A 19034-nucleotide genomic window follows, 5' to 3' on the forward strand; every position below is an offset into this window, starting at 1 on the left:
ACCTTTTAAATGGGTCAAGGGTATTAATATGTGGCTCACAGAAAAGGAAATACAAATGGCCCAAATAATTTTTTGTGTGTATGCCCTCATTAGAGAAATGCAAATTAAAGCTAGGGAGACCTGTGTCTCCAGCAAAAATCGGAAAGCTCAGTAACACATGGAAATCTCTCCTGCGCTGGCGGCGGTGGCTGCCAGAACCACCTCCCCCGTGGACAGCCATTCAGCAAGACTCATCATGAAAGCACATACTCTTGACCGTGGAGCTCTGCTCCTGGGATCGCATCTTTCAGACTGACTCGCCAGTGAAAATTAATCCGCATGTGCCATTTTACTGCAGTAATGGTTGTGAGGCCTGGTTAAACAGACCATGGTATAGCCATGGAACCCCAAACAAGAAGAGGGATGCTCATTCAGTATGGCTATGAACTTCTCAACATGCTGTAAGTGGAAAAGACTCTGATGCTGAAAGGCAGCCTCTGGCGGGGGGAGGGGGACAGCTGGGGTGGGGGATTTCACTAGAGACTCCTCCATACCTTCTGAACTTTAAACCACATGAAATACTCAGAAAAATGAAATGAAAACACCTATTGAATCTTTCCCTGTTACAGAAGTTTCTGGCTTCGTGCCAGCTCTCCCCTGCAGTACACCCCACCTTCTGGGAACTCTAGGGAAAGAACAGAGGGACTGTGAGTCCGCGTCTGCATCAGGGAGGCTCTGCCCCTCTGCCAGCCCTGAAGGGGAGGGAGCCCCAAGGGTCACCCTGGCTGCACTTCCTCCCTCTGTCCACAGGCAGTGCCATGGGGCCTGCTGCCTGGACAGATGGTGGCCTGGGAAGCCCTGGGGCCTTGAGCTGCTGACCAAGAGGCAAAGAAACAGGCAGGCACAAGTAAGTTAACATAAAATAGAAACTAGCTTTATTTATCTGGAAGAAGCAGGGATCCATAGCTGGGGCAGCAACTCTGGCGGCAGAGGCTGGCAGGGAAACACGGAACAGCATAGGGGAGGAGCTGGGTCAGAGAGGAAACTCTGGTGTCCCTCCAGGGCAGCTGCCCCCTTGGTCTCCTTCCAACCCTGGGGCCTTGGGCCCTGGTCCCTGCCAGAGAACAATCTGGCACCCCTGCTCTGCTTCCTGAGCCACTTAGAGCTATTTCCAGGCACAAGATCCTAAGAACAGCCAAGTCCCATAACGTATCCATGGCGAGGCCACAAGTCACATTCTCTCCGACACCCCAACAGCCCACCAGGGGATCCCTGGAGAAGGGCTCTGCCCTGGGGAGGGCCTGTGGGTGCTGGTCCCCCTTTCTGTGTAGCCAACACATCCTCCTTGCACGGGTCCAGCCTGGCTTCCCGGCCAGCAGAGCCTGGGGACACGCTCTGGCCACAGGCCCCACACCCGGGGCTGGAGCCAGAGGCAGGTTGGCTGCAGGGCATGCTGAGGCTGCCACCAGGCCTGCCTTCACAGGGCTTCTTCCCGCCCCTTGGCTGAGGGCACCAAGGGCTGATCCAAAGTTACAGGGACAGCACTGGGTGAGGGATGGATGGCAAGGCGGGGCTCCCAGTCTCCCGCAGACTTGGCCTTGCCCTGCCGCTAGAAGCAGCGAGTGGCAGCAGGTCCTCCAGGCCCGGGCAGGGTCTCTCCCCACCCTTGTCAGATGGACAGGCTCAAGTGATTCCTTCAGGGCTGACCCTCTGGCTCTCCCGACAACTCAGCGCCTGAAGGGTGGGAAACAACCAGAAAGGGCCTCTATCAACAGAGGGGTGGATGCAACAGAGCAGCGAACTGTCCAGCATGGGTGGGCACGAAAGGGCCTCTTGGTGCTAGGCTCATCAGGTGAAAAGTCAGCAGTAATTTTGGAATTTATCATCCTGGGATGCCTTTTATCTTTAATAATGATAATGATAAAGAGAACAGCAGTACTGTTTATTAGCCGATCAGAGGGCGACAGGCACAGTAAACAAGCCCCACGAGAGGGGAGGCTCCGGTTCCCTCTTTCACTCTTTAGTTCATCTGAACCTAGGGGCTAAGAAGTCTACAGGCACTCAGGAGAAACGGCTCTCCCCCAGAGCTGTCCCTGTCCCGGCTCGGGGCTGCTGCCCGCCTCCGGGTGTGTGGCCCACGAGGGGCCAGGCTGTCCCCTGGCGCGGTGCCCGCCAGGACACGGCTCCTCAGGCCGGGGCTCACTCACTTGTGGTGGGCAGGGCCGCAGGAGCCCAGAAGGCGGCAGCCGGCCTGCTCCAGGCTCCAGTCGCACATCTCCAGCACTTTGTGGCACTCGCTCCGCGGCCGCAGACCCAACCCAAAGAGCTGCTCCACCTGAGGGAGCAGAGGGTGGTGCCATGGGACACACCGGGGTGATGGGCGGCAGTCAGCCAGGGCGGCTAGGGTGGGGGCAGAGGAGAGCCAGAGGCAGGCTGGTGGGGAGGGGCAGGGGGAGGCCAGAGCAGCAGAACCAGTCCTCAGGGTCCCTGAAAGCCAGAGTGGGCGGGAGGTGGCGGTACCTTCAGATACTGGGCAGCCCGCTGCACGCTCCAGCTGTGGCTCTGCAGGGCCGCCTGGCACTCCTCTGTGGTCACCCCATGCACCATGGCCTGCAGCTGGGCACACCCACCCACCTACCCGTCAGGTCCACTTGGGCCCATTCCTCTGGGGCGCTGGGGCCCCTGCCCGCCCCGTCCCCCACCTCAGCACCCAGGCCCGGCACTCACCATCTGGATCTTGTCTGCCGGCCGTCCAGCCTCTGGCCCGTCCCCAGGGCAGCCCCTCTGTGGCAGCCGCGCCATGGCCCTCAGGGCTGGTGGCCGGGCCCCTGGGTTACTGTTGTTGGTGGAGAAGTTGGCCTTGGGGTCTGGGGCGGCCTGGGGCATTGGTCGAACAGTGGCCGTTGGGGCAGCAGGGGCTGGGGTGCTGGGCGGGGGCAGCAGCAGGGGCACAGGCAGAGGGGCCGGCTCTTCAGGGCTCTGGGCCTCCCGCAGGAAGCGTTGATAGCGTTCTAGGTAGGGTGGGCGCTCTGGCAGCAGGTAGTAGTGGGTGCTGCTGACCTTCTTGCCGTCACGGACAATGGGGAGAATGCAGGGACCCGCCCGTGGGCCTGGCGCCTGGATCACTTGGGGCGTGGCATACTTGGGGTCGGAGGCGAAGCTCTGGGTGGTGGGCATGGTCTTCCCAGGTGAGCTGGAGAGCCGGGCTGGCAGCGGGGAGCTTCCAGGTGGTACCAGGGGGCTAGGGGTCCTCGAGCCTTGAGGGGACAGGGGTTCCCGGGGAGGCACCCGGGGAGGGGAGGCAGGTCCGGGCCACCGCCCTAGCTCCTCCTCGCCCGAGGGGGCTGGAGACAGCTCACCCCGTGGGCGAGTGGGCCTCGGGGGTATGGGCACGCGGGGGGGCACCTGGGGCTTGTCCTCACCCGCTGGGGCCGGGCCAGGAGAAGGGCATAGGGAGGCCACCGGGACCTGCAGCTGCCGCATGCACTCCTGCTGCAGCGCCTGGAAGATCTGTGCCGTCTGGGCCGAGCTGGGCGACTTGACCCCCGCCTGGGACGGGAGGAACAGATTGTCCTCCAGGGGAGGGAGCAGCGGCGCCTGCTCAGGCACAAAGGCGTAGTTGGTCTCCCCCTGGCTGGGCCCCGCACAGACCCCTGCACCCACAAGGGTGCTGTTGATGGAGCAGACCTCAAAGTCATCCTCATCCTGGGCCACATCATCATAGGCGGGAGGCGGGGGCAGTGGGCGTGCATCCCAGTCCACCACGGGCGTGGGGTGCAGCGGCCGGGGCAGAGCCCGTGTGGGGCTCTGCGGCGGGGTCTTGTCCAACAAGGAGCAGGCGTCCATGGCCAGCTGCGCCAGCGAGGGTGCGCAGGGCCGCAGGGCAGGCACGACGGGCTCCTCGCCAAAGTCAATGAGCGTGACCTCACCCCCGCTGCCTCGAGCCGCCTTGGTGCCCGGCACCCGAGCCGAGGGCTTTGCAAGCCACAGCCCACGGGTCAGGGCTGGTTTCCGAAGGCCCAGCCTCTTGAAGTCGCTGGACAGGGGGTCTTGGTCCTCACTCACAGGGTCATAGGTTGGCTCTAGGATAGAAAGGGAGACCCCACCAGGAAGGCAGTGTCAGGCAGGGGGACAGGGGAAGAAAGGCAAGTATCTTCGGCAACTCCCCACTCCCACTGCCCTCAGAGGTTAGCCCTCGGCTGCCAAAATTCTCAGTGCACACCAACCCTATTCAAATAGGAGCACAGAAACTGCTCTGGACACTGCCAGCTCTCTGGGGGCTGACACGCCCCTGCCTCCACCTTGGCTAGAGCAAGCAACACCCTGCAGCAGCCTGACACCCCAACACACAAGACCCCCAAATACCCCAGGCTCCTGGGCCCCATCAGTCCCTGCTTACCCCACCCCATTTCGGCACGCCATTAGTGCGGGCTGGAGGCTACAGGCAATCGCCCACCACCCAGGGCAGCTGGCGCTGTCCTTGGAGAGCACGGAGCTCCTGACCAAATACTGCAAAAGCCCAGACGCAGCAGCCTCTGCAGGTCCCAAAGGGAATGGGGTAGAGCCAGCTGCTGGGGGACAGGTGGGCACCAGGACCACACACCTGCTCCAGAAGCCCCGGCTTTTGGGGTGAGGGGAGAGGCAGGCATGCTGGGCCAGGTCAGCAGCAAAAGCTCACAGCACACACCCCACACCCCCTCCCACCCAGCCAGCCCACTGGGGCTCTGTACCTTCCAGAAGGAGAGGAGGAATGAGAGGAGAGAGGGGACGGGGGCAGGGGCCAAGGCACCGAGAGCAGCCCCACTTACTCTGAGCGAAGATGGCAGGTTGAGGTGGGCGAGGCGGAGGCTGCCCTGCAAGAAAGGCCGTGCGGAGAGCAGAGGGGCGGAGCAGGACAGACGGAGGGCGGGGAGGGAAGAGGGCCAGACGGGAGGGCAGAGCGTGGACAGAGACAGAGAGAGGGCAGTGAGTAGGGGCGCGTGAACGTACAAACCCAACAGCAATGGGAAGCAGTGGGGCGGCAAGATGGGGGGAACCGTGTTCCGGAACGACAGGCACAGGATCCGGGAGATGGATGAGGCTCCTGGCCAGCGTGAAGCCCGTGGGGTGGTTTTGGCTCGGGAGAGGACAGCAGGATTAGGGGGAGTGAGGAAAGCCAGGATCTGAGCATGGCAGGGAGGAGGGCAGAGGGAAGCTGAGGTGGGTAGGCCAGCACAGGACTGGCCGCGGGTGCCCACCTCGGCGGATACAGCTGCCTCTCATCTTCCACCCCACGGCCAGCCGGAGCCAGGGCTCAGCTGTCCCCCAGCAGCCCTGACCCAACTGTCCCAGAGCCAGAGCAGCCGGCTCAGTGTGCCCGGAGAGGACAGTACCTCTTCCTGGGCAGCTGACGAACTTGGGGGGCTGGGTTCTTACTTTTCACCCTTCCTAGATGTTGGGTGGGTCGGGAGGTGCTCAGTTCCACACTCAGCAGGTCAGGAGGGTCCATGGGGTTTCCCAGGTATAGTCTGTGGGGAGACAACTGAGTCAGAGGGGGGAAGCAGGGGGAAGGCTGTGCAGTGGCGACCGTGCGGAAACGTCAGGTGGAGACTAAGACCCTGGGCACGTGCCGGGAACCATCCTGTCCAAGACCTGCACAGAGCTGGGCTGGGAGCACAGGATTTCCAACTCCCTGCAGTTCCCCGCAAACTGTACCCCAGGGACAGGGGTCACAGAGAGATGGCAGGGCAAAAGTCCTGAGTGCAGGCTGAAAGGTTTGGGCTGAAGGGGCTCCAAGAATACCCCCCAGGAGCAGAGTTGCTGTCCGCAACAGCCAGGGCACCCCACCCACACTTGGCAGCCACCTGCCGGCCCTCTCGGGAGCACCCAGCCACACGACCGTGGCAGGGTGGGCAGGAGGCACACTCTTGCCCCATGGCCAGGTGGAGGAGGGGCCGGGCTGTCTGGCCCGCTCCCGATTCACCCTCTCCAGCCCCGTGCTGATTGTCAGGCCCTGGGACTTAGTCACTGGGCTGATTAAAGCCCGGAGGAATGGGGCTGGGCCGGCCACAGCACGCCATGAGCAGGGCAGAGGGCGCCGGGCCTCCTTTTGGAGGGCGTCTCCACACCTCGCCCCAATTCCCTCAGGCCCGCGCCTGGCTCTTGGAAGGTGAGCGATACCAGCTGCTCTGCAGGGCTTCGCTCCTGGTGTGTGAGGGCAAGGGGGGAAGGCCTGCTTCACGGGCCTCTCAAGGCGGAGCCAAACGTCAGGAGAAGTCTTAGAGGAGAAAGGGCTGCCTGGAAGCCCCCTGGGGCCAGCGGAGAGAGGAGCTGCCAGGTGGCTCCCTGGGGCAGGGCACTCAGGAAATGACTAATTCTTCTCCGTGTCCTCCCCAGGTGCCCCCTAATGACCTCATCCTTTTGCTTAAAGGAGACTGAACCCCCCCACACCAGGTACAGAGTGGGCAAGCAGGTGGGGGTGCTGCCTAACCTTCCATCTGGTGTCTCCCCACAGGGAGCTCTTTCTCTGTGCCCTCAAGTCTGGGAACACGAACTCACGTGACCGCTGGGCCCACAGGCTCAGTCTCCAGGACTCTAGCAGCCCAAGAAGGGAAGCTTCTACACAAACACTAGGGAGCATGACAGCTTCCCTGCTGAGCTCCTTCCGAAGGCTGTTCCCAGCCCCTTTTCCTAAGGTCAGTGCACCGGGGTGGGGGATTCCAGCAAAAAGAAGTGTGTCTCCAGCCCCCCAAGCTCCTAACCCCAGTTCTGCCTGCAGGGAACAGCTTCTGGGCAGTAAGGGACCCTCTGCCCCATGGCTGTGACAAGGACCTCGGAAGCCAGCGAGAGCCTATGACTCCGGAGCCACAGGTGACCCCCCACCCCCAATCGCACTCACTCGTCGATCTTGTCAGGGAAGCCCCAGCAGTGGCGGGGGTCGCTGTCGCCATGTCCTGTGTGGATGAAGCTATTCTGCAGGGGTTGACTGATGTCCTGGGCCGACAGGCCAGCCACGGAGGTCACCACGTTGCGCGGGAAGGGCCCTACACACAGCGTCCGTGTGTTCTGCCCACGCCACCAGTAATTCTCAGCCCTGCTCAACAGAGATGACATGGTGAACCCCAGGGCATGTGGGGGTGAGGACAGGGAGCGGGACCCTTTCCATACCTAGCTCTCTAGCCATGCTATCTGACCAGCCGGGCAGAAGGGGCCCGAGGGTTACGACCTTGAGACCAGTGGGGTCTGCCCTGAGCCCCAAGGCTAGTCACTCCTTTTGTACAGGGCCCAGCTGTTTGCACACACCTTACCCCAAGATACCTAGGTGGGTCAGACAGCTTTTCCTATAGTTTACAAATAAGGAAACAGGTTCAAACAAGTGACAGGACTTGCCTACAGTTCCCAGACAGATCATAGCAGACCCAGGATTCAAATTCAGTTGTTAGTCTGCAAGGCAGCACCCTTCCTACAAAGCTGCCTCACCTCTTTCCTCCCGGCAAGGCCTGAACCCCCACCAGCTGGCCACCGGACCTTGCTCTTCAGCCATTTCCCGGCATCCTAAGCTGCTGGGTCCAAAGAAGCACCACAGTCTCAGCACTCGGCTTGGAGCCGAGCCCTCCAACCACACTCTATTTCCTGCACACAGCCCCTCATGCACCTAGAAGCACTCGAAGCAATCCACACCGTCCCATTACCAGTTCTGCGTCTCCAGTGCCTTCTGCAACCTCTCGGCAGGGCTGTGGGACCCTCGCCCTTATCCCCAGCCATCTCCTGGGGAGCACCACTCTTGTCTTAAATACAGGGTCTAGAAAGGGACCCAGCGTCCCAGTGTAGCCGGATTGTGGGACCACGAGCTCCTCACTCTGATCTCTGCTGATGCAGCCTAAGCCTGGGCCTGGGGTGGGGGTCGGGCCAGGAGGGGGCCCTCCTGGGCACTTCGAATAGCAGGCTGCAGCTCCCTTATCTGCCGCTGGGCTCATTGCACCTGACGACAACGTGGGCAGAATCCGAGCAGAGGCAGAGGGAAGGACAGCCTCAGGCTGCTGTGGCAGCACCAGCGCATACCCAGTCAACCCCCACCCACAAGGCCAGGAGTGTAAAGGTCTCCTCCAAACTGGGACTAGACTGCAGGGGCCGAGGGGGGATGGAGGCTGAGCTCCTGGAGCCTCCTCTGGAAGGTAACGTGGCCCTCTGGGAGCAGCATGACCTCAAATCTCCAGCTCTAGAGGTCACAGGTCGAGCCCCACGAGTCCAGCAGTTCTCGGGAAGCCAAGAGGTGGGGCAGGGGAGGGCTGGGAATCCAGCCTCCTTCTAAGCAGGACCGCAGACCAGCAGACCAGCCCACCATCAGACACAGCAACCCTGTGATTACACCCTGCCCTGGGGTGGGAAGGGCAGGGGAGGAAGGAAGAAGAGAGGACAACACCCAGGAAGGGACAAAGGGACAAAGCCATCCAAATACAACAGGGCCCTTCCGAGGAAAGAAACGGCCCCCCACCCGGCACCGCAGCTCCCCGGGGGCAGGCTGAGGTTGACATCCACCCACAAAGCAGGGTGAAGAGGGACGCCTGCCGCCGGTCTCCCCTCCCCCCCTGTGCCCACTGGCGCCCTGGGTTCTGCAGGTCCCTCCACAGACTTCTCGGATGCCCAACCAGGCTGGACAATGGACTCTGCCCTCCATGCCTCTTCAGAGGTGCACATTAACCTGGGTGAGAGAGGCAGCTGAGACAGAGACACAGTCCCATGGAGAACCAAATCACGTCCAAGGCCAGGTCCGCCCTGTGACCATGCCCTCCCTGTGGACCCTGAGCAAGGCTAGACTGCCAGGAGGTCCCTCCCTCCACCCCCTGCCTCTTGCCAGCGCAGGTGAAGTCCTGACACAGGGGTTCCTCTGGACCCACCAGCCCCCTCACCTTATTGCAGGTATGGCCAAGCAAGAGCACTGGGCCGGCAGGGAGTCCTGACATCAGTGACATCAGTTCCCACACTCTGCTCCCTGGGGAGGGGAGTTGGGAGTGCAGAGCACGCTTAGGAAAGAGACACTCTGGGAGTCACATCCCAAGCACACTCAGCAGCGGCACCCTCCCGACAAGATGTAACTCTTGAGATGGCCGACATTCTCCTGCACTGCCCACCAACCCCCTCCGAGGTTTGGTGGGACCCAGGCACCAGCGGCTCACACAGGGAGGCCACCTGTCCCACCCAGCCTGCACTGGCCACACCCACGCTCCCTCCCCCGCCCAATAAAGGGGCCAGAGTCTCCACAGCAACGGGAGGGTCAGGCCCACCGTGGGCAGACACTGTGGCGCAGATGCAAGTTCCCGGAGAAAGGGACCGGGCCCAGCACCTCCGGCACAAACAAACATTCTGTCTCCTGCTGCCTGTTGGCGTCTGGGGACAGGCAAGAAGTTGAGTGGCACCTGGGAAACCAAAGTCTGAACTGAGAACTGCCTAAGGCTGCCCCTGCTTCTACTTGGGACCAGCTTCTGGAAATCTCAGCCCCCATCCAGTCCTGGCCCAAGGTAGTCCAACCCAGAAACAGCTGATAACTATTGCTTAAACATTCTGCTCAAAACACAGTCCCACTCACTTCTGAGTGACCCAGGCATCCCTGGTATTGGACCACCCAGGCCCCTGGCTCCCCCCACCACCTACCCCTGGAAGCAGAGGCTCCGAGGACCAGGCCACGCCAAGGCCCTGAAGAAGATTTCCACATCTGTCTCCCTTCTCTAGTTCTATAAAAACAGAACACAGAAGTGCTACGGCCATCTCAGCTTCCAAACAAGATTCCCCTGGAAAAGACCCGCTCGTGGGCGCCTGGGTGGCTCAGTGGGTTAAAGCCTCTGCCTTTCGTTCAGGTCATGATCCCAGGGTCCTGGGATCGAGCTCCGCATCGGGCTCTCTGCTTGGCAGGGAGCCTGCTTCCTCCTCTCTCTCTGCCTGCCTCTCTGCCTACTTGTGATCTCTATCTGTCCAATAAATAAAATAAAAATCTTTAATAAAAAAAAAAAAAAGACCCGCTCGTCATCTGTCCCTCCGTCTAGACAGCCCCTCACAAGCTCGACAGAGCATCTGGGTGTCCTCTCCTGCCCACTGCCTGGAACCCTGAGAAGCCCCGAGCTATGGCCAAGGGGATCCCAGACTCGGCACTGTTTCCGCAAGGGGAACCCACGGTTGCCAGAGAAATAGACACAGAGCTATGAGCCAGGCTAAGAGACGGGGAAGCAGAGAACCACGCATACAAGTCCAGACCCTCCACCCAGAGACATGGAGACAGAGTCGGCCAAACAAACACAGAGACATCTAGGCACCAAGAAAACAAGGGGCCAGAGTGAAAGCACACAGACCCACCCCCAAAGCCTCGCCCACTGTTGTGTCCTCCTGCCCCTCACCTCCCACCTCCTGAGCAGCTCCAGGAACCATGTGCAGGCACCGTGGTCCAAATCAGCGCTGGCCCTGGAGGAGGAGCCCAGGGAGCTCACACCAGCAGACAACTGCAGAGCCTGTAGCTGGGGCCAACCAGGGCCTGGGACGCAAGGTGGGGCAGGCACGACCATGGTGCCTCCCAAGAGGAGTGGCTCCCCCGGGGCCCCACCTGCTGCCCGCCTCGCTCTGGTGGAAACCCAGGCCACCAGCTCCTGAGACACATACTCCAGAACACAAGCAGCAATTGAGTCACTCTCTGGGGAACACTGGGCCCCCACTGACAGTGGGGGATGGGAGGAAATAAAGACCCGAGGGCTATGGTGCACAAGAGGGGTCAGGTCCAAGGTCCTCGGGTTCCTGAAGGTGGAAATGGTATGGGTCCAGACATCTGACTTAAGGCCCTGCCATGCCCCTCCAGATGGGGCATCTTCCTATTTCCAGAATGCTCTTCAGAGACCCATGCCTATAGTCCCCTGCCTGGCCCCAGGCCCAAATCCAGAGACTATCTACCTTCCTGACCTGGGGGCCTCTCACCTCCTAGAAGCTTTCTGTTTTTGTCCACCACCACTATCTCCCCAAACCTCCACCCCCACAACTCACTGATATGTCATCTGTATTTCCAGATACTGGGCCCAAAGGCTAGGGGAGCCCTGATCTGGCCACAGTGAGGGCAGGGTGTGTGTCCCCAGAAGCACCCTGGGCTCCAAGGCCCACTCCATCACTCTGACTCAACCCTGAAGCTCTCCTCCCTTACCAACCCCCATGGGGACAGGACTTAACTATGAGTTCAGACCCCCAAACTTGAGGCCCAGGAAAAGGGCTCCATGGGAAGCGACCCCTGCCCCCAACTCCCCACCCTCCGGCCTGGCCATGCATCACAGAAGCTGGGAGCACGGGGGACTTCCTCTGCTTCGCTCCTCTTCCTGGTCCTCCATGCTCACCCCCTACCCCAAAGGCACCTCAAGCCTGCGCTGCCCTAACCAGTTCCTCAGCTGCCCTGGGGATCAGATAACAGAGGGTGGGGTGAGTGATGGGTAGGGCCTCCTGGGCAGAAGGGCTCCAACAGGGGCTGCAGGAAGTTGACGTGACTCAGGAGATGGCGCCTTGAGGCAGAGGCAAGCATCCCAGGTGTCTGGCTCCGGGGAGAGCTCAGGAACAGAAGGGATCTGGGATCCCATGTGGGCAGCCCAGCAGAGAGTGCAGCAGAGCCCTGGGAAGGGGCAGTGGGGCTCAGTGGGAGGACAGAGGCTGCCAGGAAGAGGGCGGGTTGCTTTGGGAATACTGACAGGCACTCAGGTGGGTAGTCAAGAGTCCCTGTCCTGGGAGGAGGCGGGAAGGGAAGGGGGAGAAGATGAGAGCAATGTTCAAGAGTTCCAGAGTCCCTAGCTGTGGCCCCGAGGCCAACTGAGCCACTTCCTACGCCTCAACGTCACAGCAGCTTGGCCCTGACCCACACAGCCAGGGCTGGAGCTGAGTGGGGAAAGGGTAAAGGAGGTGGTGCTGGTCAGGGACATTCCCTTGGAGCGGCAGCGTCTGGTACTTAGCCCCAGGCACTCGAGAGCAAAGCCAGGCCCATCCTCCCCTTACTGCACAGCTCAGGCTCCCCGCACCCTAGTTGTCATGGGAACCATGGAGGCAGCAGAGGTCTCTGCCACTCCCACCCTGTACCCCTTGAGGCAGTGCAGGGGCAACCCCGCTCTCCCTACCTTCCCTCGATGACAGTGATGACATCATTCATCTGGATGTGTAGCTTGTCTGGTTCCTCAAAGTCCTGGAGGGCCCGCATGTCTGTGGGCTGGGCCTGGGGGCCGACACAGGTCACTGCCCAGCCTGGGCCTGACCCCTGCCCGGATACCCCAGCCCCATGGCGCCGGCCTCCCCTCACCTCCAGCAGGAAGTCCCGCAGGGCCACAAAGGTGGGTCTGTCTTCTGGCTTGTGGGCCCAGCACTGAACCATGACATTGTAGATATCCTGGGGGCAGTCCTCGGGCCGTGGCAGACGCTCCCCCTCCTTGTCAATCTTGTGCAGAATCTGGGGGTGGGGTGGCACAGTCTGAATAAAAGCGGAGCCCCCAGATCCTTGTCTCCCACCTTCCCTCCAGCCCATGGACCCCTGGAGCTGTGGGCTGCCAGGCCTGGACCCCAGAGGAAAGGTCTCCAGGAACCTATCCCTAGGCCTCTGACTCTCAACCCCTGGCTGGGGCCTCTGGGTAGGTGGCCATGGCAAGGGAATAAAGGTAAGCCAACCCCAGTCTGGTCCTCTCCTCACCATCGAGGGCCCTTCTCTCTGCTCAGCTATCTGGGAGGTCAAATGCAACTACAGGGCAGGGGGGACAGGGACCCTAGTGAGAAAGAGCCAGTTCCAACAGGGAACCCAATCAACCCCCACCCGTCCTGTAGGGAGAGCATCTCCAGCCCCTCACCTGACTGCCGTTGAGACCAATCCAGGGCTCCTGGCCATAGGTGAACATCTCCCACAGTGTGACCCCAAACATCCAGGTATCACTGGCATGGGAGAAGGTGCGTGTCTTCAGGCTCTCAGGAGCACACCTGGCAGAGGCAGAGGTCACACGGAAAGCCTCTCAGAGCACGCCCACCCACATCAGCCCACTGGACATTAGACACTCACTCAACATGTGGTGCGCCTGTGTGCCAGGCTCACCAGTAGGTACTGGTGACATGAGTGAAGTGATCAGGGACAGGACTTGGGAGGCATAGACTTGCAGAAAATCATCTACGCTCATGTCTTTATTCCCCTGGAGCCTGGGCAGGATGAGGGGGAAGTCTGTAGGTCAGGGAAGCAGTTGGGGGTGGGGGGGAGATCGGGGTTCCAGGAGTCAGTGAGGGGGAGGAGATGGGATAATATCTCAGGCTGTTTTCTAATTGTGGTGGGAGGATGACAATTTCCGGATTTGGGGCAGGATCCTGGGATTTGGGTCATTTCAGCAGGAAGGTGTGGGTGGGAAATTTGGATAGGGTCTGGGGAAGAACCGAAATGGCTGGAAACAGTTATACTGGCTTCACCCAAGTATCCCACACTCCCTCTGGGACTCCCTTTTGGGTGAGACAGAGAAATGCCACACAGTGTAGGCTGCAGAAGGGCACTCCCTGGGGGGCTAAGGTGCAGGGTGACGGGTAAGCCGACCTAGGAGAACCAAAGACTCTCTCCTGGGACTGTAGAGCTGGCCCTGCCACTCTAAGGGGGCGGAACCCGGGGACAGTCACTCAAGATCCCCAAGTCTCATGTTCCTCATCTGTGAAACGGGAGTGACAATAACCTGCTTGTCTCACAGTGGCTGTCATGAGGGGACTTCATCATTTACCACCCCACCTGGGATGCCTGGGTATGAAGGGGGCGCTGTTATTGACGCCAGAACAATAGGCATAGTCCGGAATGTGTGGTCACCCCACATATAAAGTAGGTTATTAATTAGGGGGGCTGTGCATCCCGGGTTAGAAGGATCATCTGGCAAGGAGAACCAGGCCCATTCCTCACAGCCCAAAGCCAGGTGGCCACAGTCCTTCAGGGGTGTCTGGAAGCAATGGACTGCTATGGCCTAAGCAAGGAGAAGCTCACAAAGGGGCCGGCACAGGGCCAGGTACCCTCCGTGCACAGGTGAAAGTCCCTGTCAGCCCTCTAGGCCCGGCAGGGTCTGGCCCTGCCTGCCGCTAGCTCTCCCTGGAACATACTTACCGACCAGTCTGCCTGGCTAACTGCGGACATTTCGGGAGCTTCCTACGGAGTCCTCCAGGAAGCCCTTCTGAGCCCCCACAGCCCTCACCCCTGTGCATCATACCACCCAGCACACAGGCCCAGAGAATTCCTAGATGGCTGAGTGGATGGACTGCACATGAGACAGGCACCCCAGGTCCAGAAAAGACAAAGGCTACTGTGGTCACTGAAGCCCCAGGGGCTCCAAGGCCGGGGCATGCAGGGACCGAGATGGAGCAGGACAGGGTCCAGACCCAGTGAGCTGGCAGCTCCTGTCCCTCACCAGGCAAAGGGCACCTTGCGATGCTCCTGCATGACATAGTGGTCGTCATTCTGGGGCAGTGCACGCATCAGCCCGAAGTCCCCAATCTTGACTAGGTCACGGGCAGCCAACAGCAGGTTCCGGGCGGCCAGGTCTCGGTGAATGAAGCGCTTGGACTCCAGGTAGCCCATGCCCTCGGCCACCTGCACAGCATAGCGGCTCAGAGTGCCCAGGAGGAAGTGGCCCTGGTGCTTACGTAGTCGGTCCAACAGCGATCCAAGTGGCGCCAGCTCTGTCACCTGAGGCCACAGGGCAGGCGGGAGGAGTCAGTGTGGCAGAGCCCTGCCTATTCCCCGGTGCCCCATGCTGGGCTCCCAGTCCCTCTGCTGAAGGCCTGAGCCATGCTCCGTGCTCCAATCTGGCCTGTCCTCTGGGGACCTCTAGGCCTTCTCCGGCTCCCCAAGCCTCTCCCTCCAGGTAACGTGGGAACCCGAAGCCCCGAAAGAAGCAACCACAGAAGCTCAGATTAGAAATTCTAAAAATGAAACTCTAAGGCCAGCCCCTCTGATGAGTCCAACTCTCTGCCAATGAGCACAAACAAAACCCAAAGATGGACACAGGCTCCAGTGGCCGCAGGACCAGGCCCGGCCACATCAGGTAGGGGACCCACGCGTCCTTCATCAGGATGGAGAGAAGAAGCCCAGTGCAGGCAGGGGGACAGGCAGATCTGGGGGCCCAGAGACCCTGCCTGAGCCCCCGGCCATCAGCTGCAGCACTCACCATCTTCATGGGTGGCGTGAGCACCACGCCATAGAGGCGAATGAGGTTGCGATGGTCCAGCGAGTGCATGGCGTTAACCTCCCGGATGAAGTCGTCCATGGCTTCTGGCTGGCTCAGCACGTCAGGCTTCAGGCACTTCACAGCCACACTCACCTGCCCGGGGTGGAGATGTGGCAGGGTCAGGACGGGTGCCGGACTCCAGTGTTCTGCACCAGCCTGCTCCTCCCTCCAACTCAGTCCAAATACCCCTGCCTCGGGTCTGCTCATCTGGGTGGGCGAGCACGTCACAGGGGCCTGTGGCCTGGCTGGGGCAGGGCCTCCCCTTCCTGGGGGAACGCCCAGGTGAAAGAGCAACTCGACAAGAAGAGGTGATCAGTGTGGTGACTGAGTATTAAAATGCTGTCATAAATGGAATACTAAAAATGCTTTTGGTGTGGAAGGAAAATACTGTAAATACAATGCCGAAAGGAGTGCCTGGTGGCTCAGTGGGTTAAGCATCTGCCTACAGCTCAGGTCATGATCTCCAGGTCCTGGGATCAAGCACTGCATCTGCTTTTCCCTCTCCTTCTGCCTCTCCTCCTACCCATCCCCCCCGGCTTGTGCACGCTCTTTGTCTCTCTCTAATGAATGAAGTCTTAAATATATGTGTATATATATTTCTATACACATATATTCCCAAAAAGCTATATATATATATATATGGCCCAAAACGAACCTATAGTGAGAGAAATCAGAAGACTGCTTCCCGTGGAGGAAGAGGACACTCAGTGGAGGGGCAAGAGGGAGCCTTCTGGGGTGCTGGGACTGTTCTCTGTCATGATCAGGGCAGTGGTCACATAGGTCTGTGCATTCGTAAAAACTCACTAAGCTGAAATGCTAACTCTGCTTCCTGAGTGGTGGGATTACAAACAACTGTTTTTTCGTATTTTTTAAATAATTTCCGAAGTTTTATAATAAGTACATTATTTTTATAACTTAAAAAAAGAAATAGACGTGTCTAATTAAAGTTGAGCATGGATTCCAAGCAAACCCCTTTCCGACCTGTGCCCAGCCCCATTCACATCCCAGTTGAGGGGAAAGACCTGCCTCAGAGGCAGCATTGGGGACACTGCCAGAGTCTCATAGAAGCCTGTCCCTCCGCCGCACCCCACCAGACCCAGAAAGCTCACCGTCTTCCCCGAGGGGGCATCCCACTCGCCCCTGCGCACCACGCCAAAGGAGCCATCTCCCAGCTTCTCGAAGAGATGCAGGTCCTTCTCCCCAATGAGGCAGGTGAGGCTCTGCAGGGGCCCCTCCCCTGCTGGGCCCCCTGGTGTGGGTGAGGTCTTCCGGAAGGTGCTCTGAGAGTGATGAGGAGGGAACTCAGCCTCCAGTCGCTTTCCACTGAACACCTGTTTAAAGGCAGCCAGGGGCCAGATGGAAGCCTGAGGTCCCAGAGCAGGTCACTCAGCCCTGCCCCACAGGATTGTCAACTAGGCCTCCAGAGAGGTCCTGGCTTTGCCAAGCTGCCAGAGAGCAGCCGAGCTGGAGGCCCTTCCCTCCTCTAGACCACACCCTCAAACCGAAACCCACAGTCTCAATGCGGCCTCGGGGTATGTGCCAGAAATGGACTGGCAGGCATGTGGCTTATGAATGCTGTGGCCCCACACCCAGCTGTGGGGTCAGGGAGAGCCCAAAGCCCCTCCAGACCCATCTTCTGCACCACCTGTCCCTCCCTGTCCCCTTCCCCAGCACAGACTCCAGCCCCTAACCCGAGCAGATGGGCAGGAGCCTGAGGGGCCCTCCACAAACACCTCCCTTTCCATTTTTAGCCCTGGCCCCTTCTCTGGGTTGCCCATTTGGCGCTGTCTGTCTCCACCTTCCCTGGGGAGCTGACTGCCCTTCATCCTGCCGGGGGAGAGGATAATTTGAGCCTGAGGCTGGACCATGAATGTGTGTGTATGGCGGGAGGATGGGGGGTGCAGATGAAGCAAGGCCTTGCTGGGGAAGGGCCTGGGAAGACAGCTGGGCTTCTGGAGGGGTGCCTAGAGCTGAGAGCTGGGAAAGGAAGACTGGAGGGGACTCTGCAGCCTGGGCTGTGGAGGGAAGGGGCCAAAGGTCAGGGGACAGGAGGAAGGAGGCCTTGAGTAGCAGAGTTGGCCCCATCGATCTGACTTGGCCCCTGCACTGGGGCATCCGAAGCCTTGGCCTCAGGCCACAGACCCTGTCCATTTGGGCCCCTGGCCCCCAAAGGTTGGCAGAGCCTTATCTGTATGGGTTAGGTGTCTCCAATACGAGAGCCTCTTCTAGCCACTGCTCTGTCCTTCCTCCCAGTAACTAAACTACCTTATGTTTGCAGGCAGTGTTCAGCTAACAAGGCCCTTCACAGCCTTTATTTTAAGGGACCCTCTCCACTGCCCAATGAGGTGAGCTAGACAAGTGCCGCCAGCACTCTCACTGAAGACAGGCCTCAGGTCTGGACAGGTTCACCGACCAACCCGAAGACGTCCTGTGTGGTGGGTCCACGACCCCTGAATCCAGGCGCACTGCACAGCTCTTCCCTCCTGCCCTTATCCACCCAACAAACTTATCCTTCCCTAAAACCTGGGCAAGGGACCAGGACAGTGTCCCCAGAAAAGGCCACAGAATCCCAAGAGACAGCCCCTTGGCCAGATCACAGCCAGGAAATCTCTGCTGCCCAATCCTGGTCCAGCTGTTCTGCCCTGCCCACCCCCCACCCCAGCCCTGAGGCCAGAAGTGGGGAGGGAAGGCCCTGGCTGGTTCACTTCCTCTCGCATTGTCTTCCAGACAATGGGCAAAGTTCCACTGAGTCAGACCAGGGACTCACCACTCCAGAGACCCAAATTAGGACAAAGGGAGAAGGGGGGCAGGCAGTGGAGAAGGAAGCTGTCAGCAGGCCCAGATGACCAGAGAAACCCCCTGCCGACTAGGGAAGGTGGGGGAGGAGGGAAGCCAGGCAAAGATGTCCTGGGTCCAGACAGTCCCCACCACTCTGCCCTGGACACTGGCCCCAACAGGCAGATAGAAGAAGGGCTCAGGTTACCGCGTGCTTGTCAGCGAGTGTGTGTTCCACACCCAATGCAACTGCACAGCGGGCGGGGCGGGAAGACATCGCGGCACATGGGCTACTCACATGCCCTCTCCAGTGGGGCTGAGACACTTAGCTGGGCAGTTCTGTACGTACCCTGCCCAGTAAGACCCTGGAGGAGGGAGGTCTGGACCAGGCACAAATCACACCTGCCTGGGCTCGGGGGAGATCCCCAGGACTGACCTCACAGGGAGGCCTGTGCAGCTGCCCGCCCCATCCCACTCCTCGTCCACGCACCTTGCTCATCCAAGACTTGCGTTTGCACATGGCCTTTCTTCTCTTCACAGCCTCCCACAGCCGCCGCTGGCCTGCAGAGAAGGAAGGGGTTTCAGATGTTGTTTAGGTAGCTCATATCCCCCAGAGAAACTGCCCGCCTGCCTCTTTCCTTGGTCCCCCTGGGGTGCATCCACCACTAGGTACTGCTCCGCACAGTGACACCAGGAAACAGACCACTTGAACCAGCCAGGGGCCCCAGTTAACCAGACGGCATTCCACATCTAGGCAGTGGTTCTTGAACAAGAGGGAGGCGTTTAACCACCAAAACTGAACAGCAGTGGTCTTTTCCCAGTGTTCAGAAAAAAAAAAAAAAAAAAAGGTAATGGGTAGAATTTTCCCAATTTTGAGTTTTTTCTCCCATTTTATTATGTTCTTGGCATCAGATACCAACTATCTAAGCCAAAACTAGCCTATGTCAATGTCTACTTTAGCATGTTATTACTTATTTAGCTATTTTAAGCTGAATGTACTAATAAGTTTCTAATGCTCTACAAGGAATAAATACCATTGCTTCTAGATGTTACAGTCAGTACTTT

At 59.6% G+C, this 19034-nt stretch overlaps 1 protein-coding gene across 23 annotated transcripts in view; it reads right to left on the reverse strand.

Annotated features, from left to right (window-relative positions):
• Window positions 1–891: 891 nt before the first annotated feature.
• The window catches only part of TNK2 (tyrosine kinase non receptor 2), a 46650-nt gene continuing 28507 nt past the window's right edge, over window positions 892–19034 (reverse strand). For 6 of the 23 annotated variants that reach the window (XM_046002073.1, XM_046002063.1, XM_046002064.1 and 3 more), the window contains 14 exons: window positions 18460–18530; window positions 16304–16525; window positions 15135–15287; window positions 14376–14653; window positions 12804–12930; window positions 12266–12412; window positions 12087–12181; window positions 6857–7051; window positions 5395–5486; window positions 4788–4832; window positions 2707–4061; window positions 2500–2613; window positions 2187–2314; window positions 892–1713 (listed from right to left, as the gene is read on the reverse strand). In XM_046002073.1, the coding sequence (XP_045858029.1) occupies window positions 1707–1713; window positions 2187–2314; window positions 2500–2613; window positions 2707–4061; window positions 4788–4832; window positions 5395–5486; window positions 6857–7051; window positions 12087–12181; window positions 12266–12412; window positions 12804–12930; window positions 14376–14653; window positions 15135–15287; window positions 16304–16525; window positions 18460–18489 (2988 nt within the window). In that variant the 5' untranslated portion in view covers window positions 18490–18530 and the 3' untranslated portion in view covers window positions 892–1706. Of the gene's footprint in view, window positions 1714–2182; window positions 2467–2499; window positions 2614–2706; window positions 4062–4709; window positions 4833–5394; window positions 5487–6856; window positions 7052–12086; window positions 12182–12265; window positions 12413–12803; window positions 12931–14375; window positions 14654–15134; window positions 15288–16303; window positions 16526–18459; window positions 18531–19034 lie in introns of those variants that run through there. The other 17 variants (XM_046002074.1, XM_046002058.1, XM_046002072.1 and 14 more) reach the window with 11 other exon arrangements.

This window comes from Meles meles, chromosome 4 (assembly GCF_922984935.1).
Source record: "Meles meles chromosome 4, mMelMel3.1 paternal haplotype, whole genome shotgun sequence".
Classification (NCBI taxonomy): Eukaryota; Metazoa; Chordata; class Mammalia; order Carnivora; family Mustelidae; genus Meles; species Meles meles.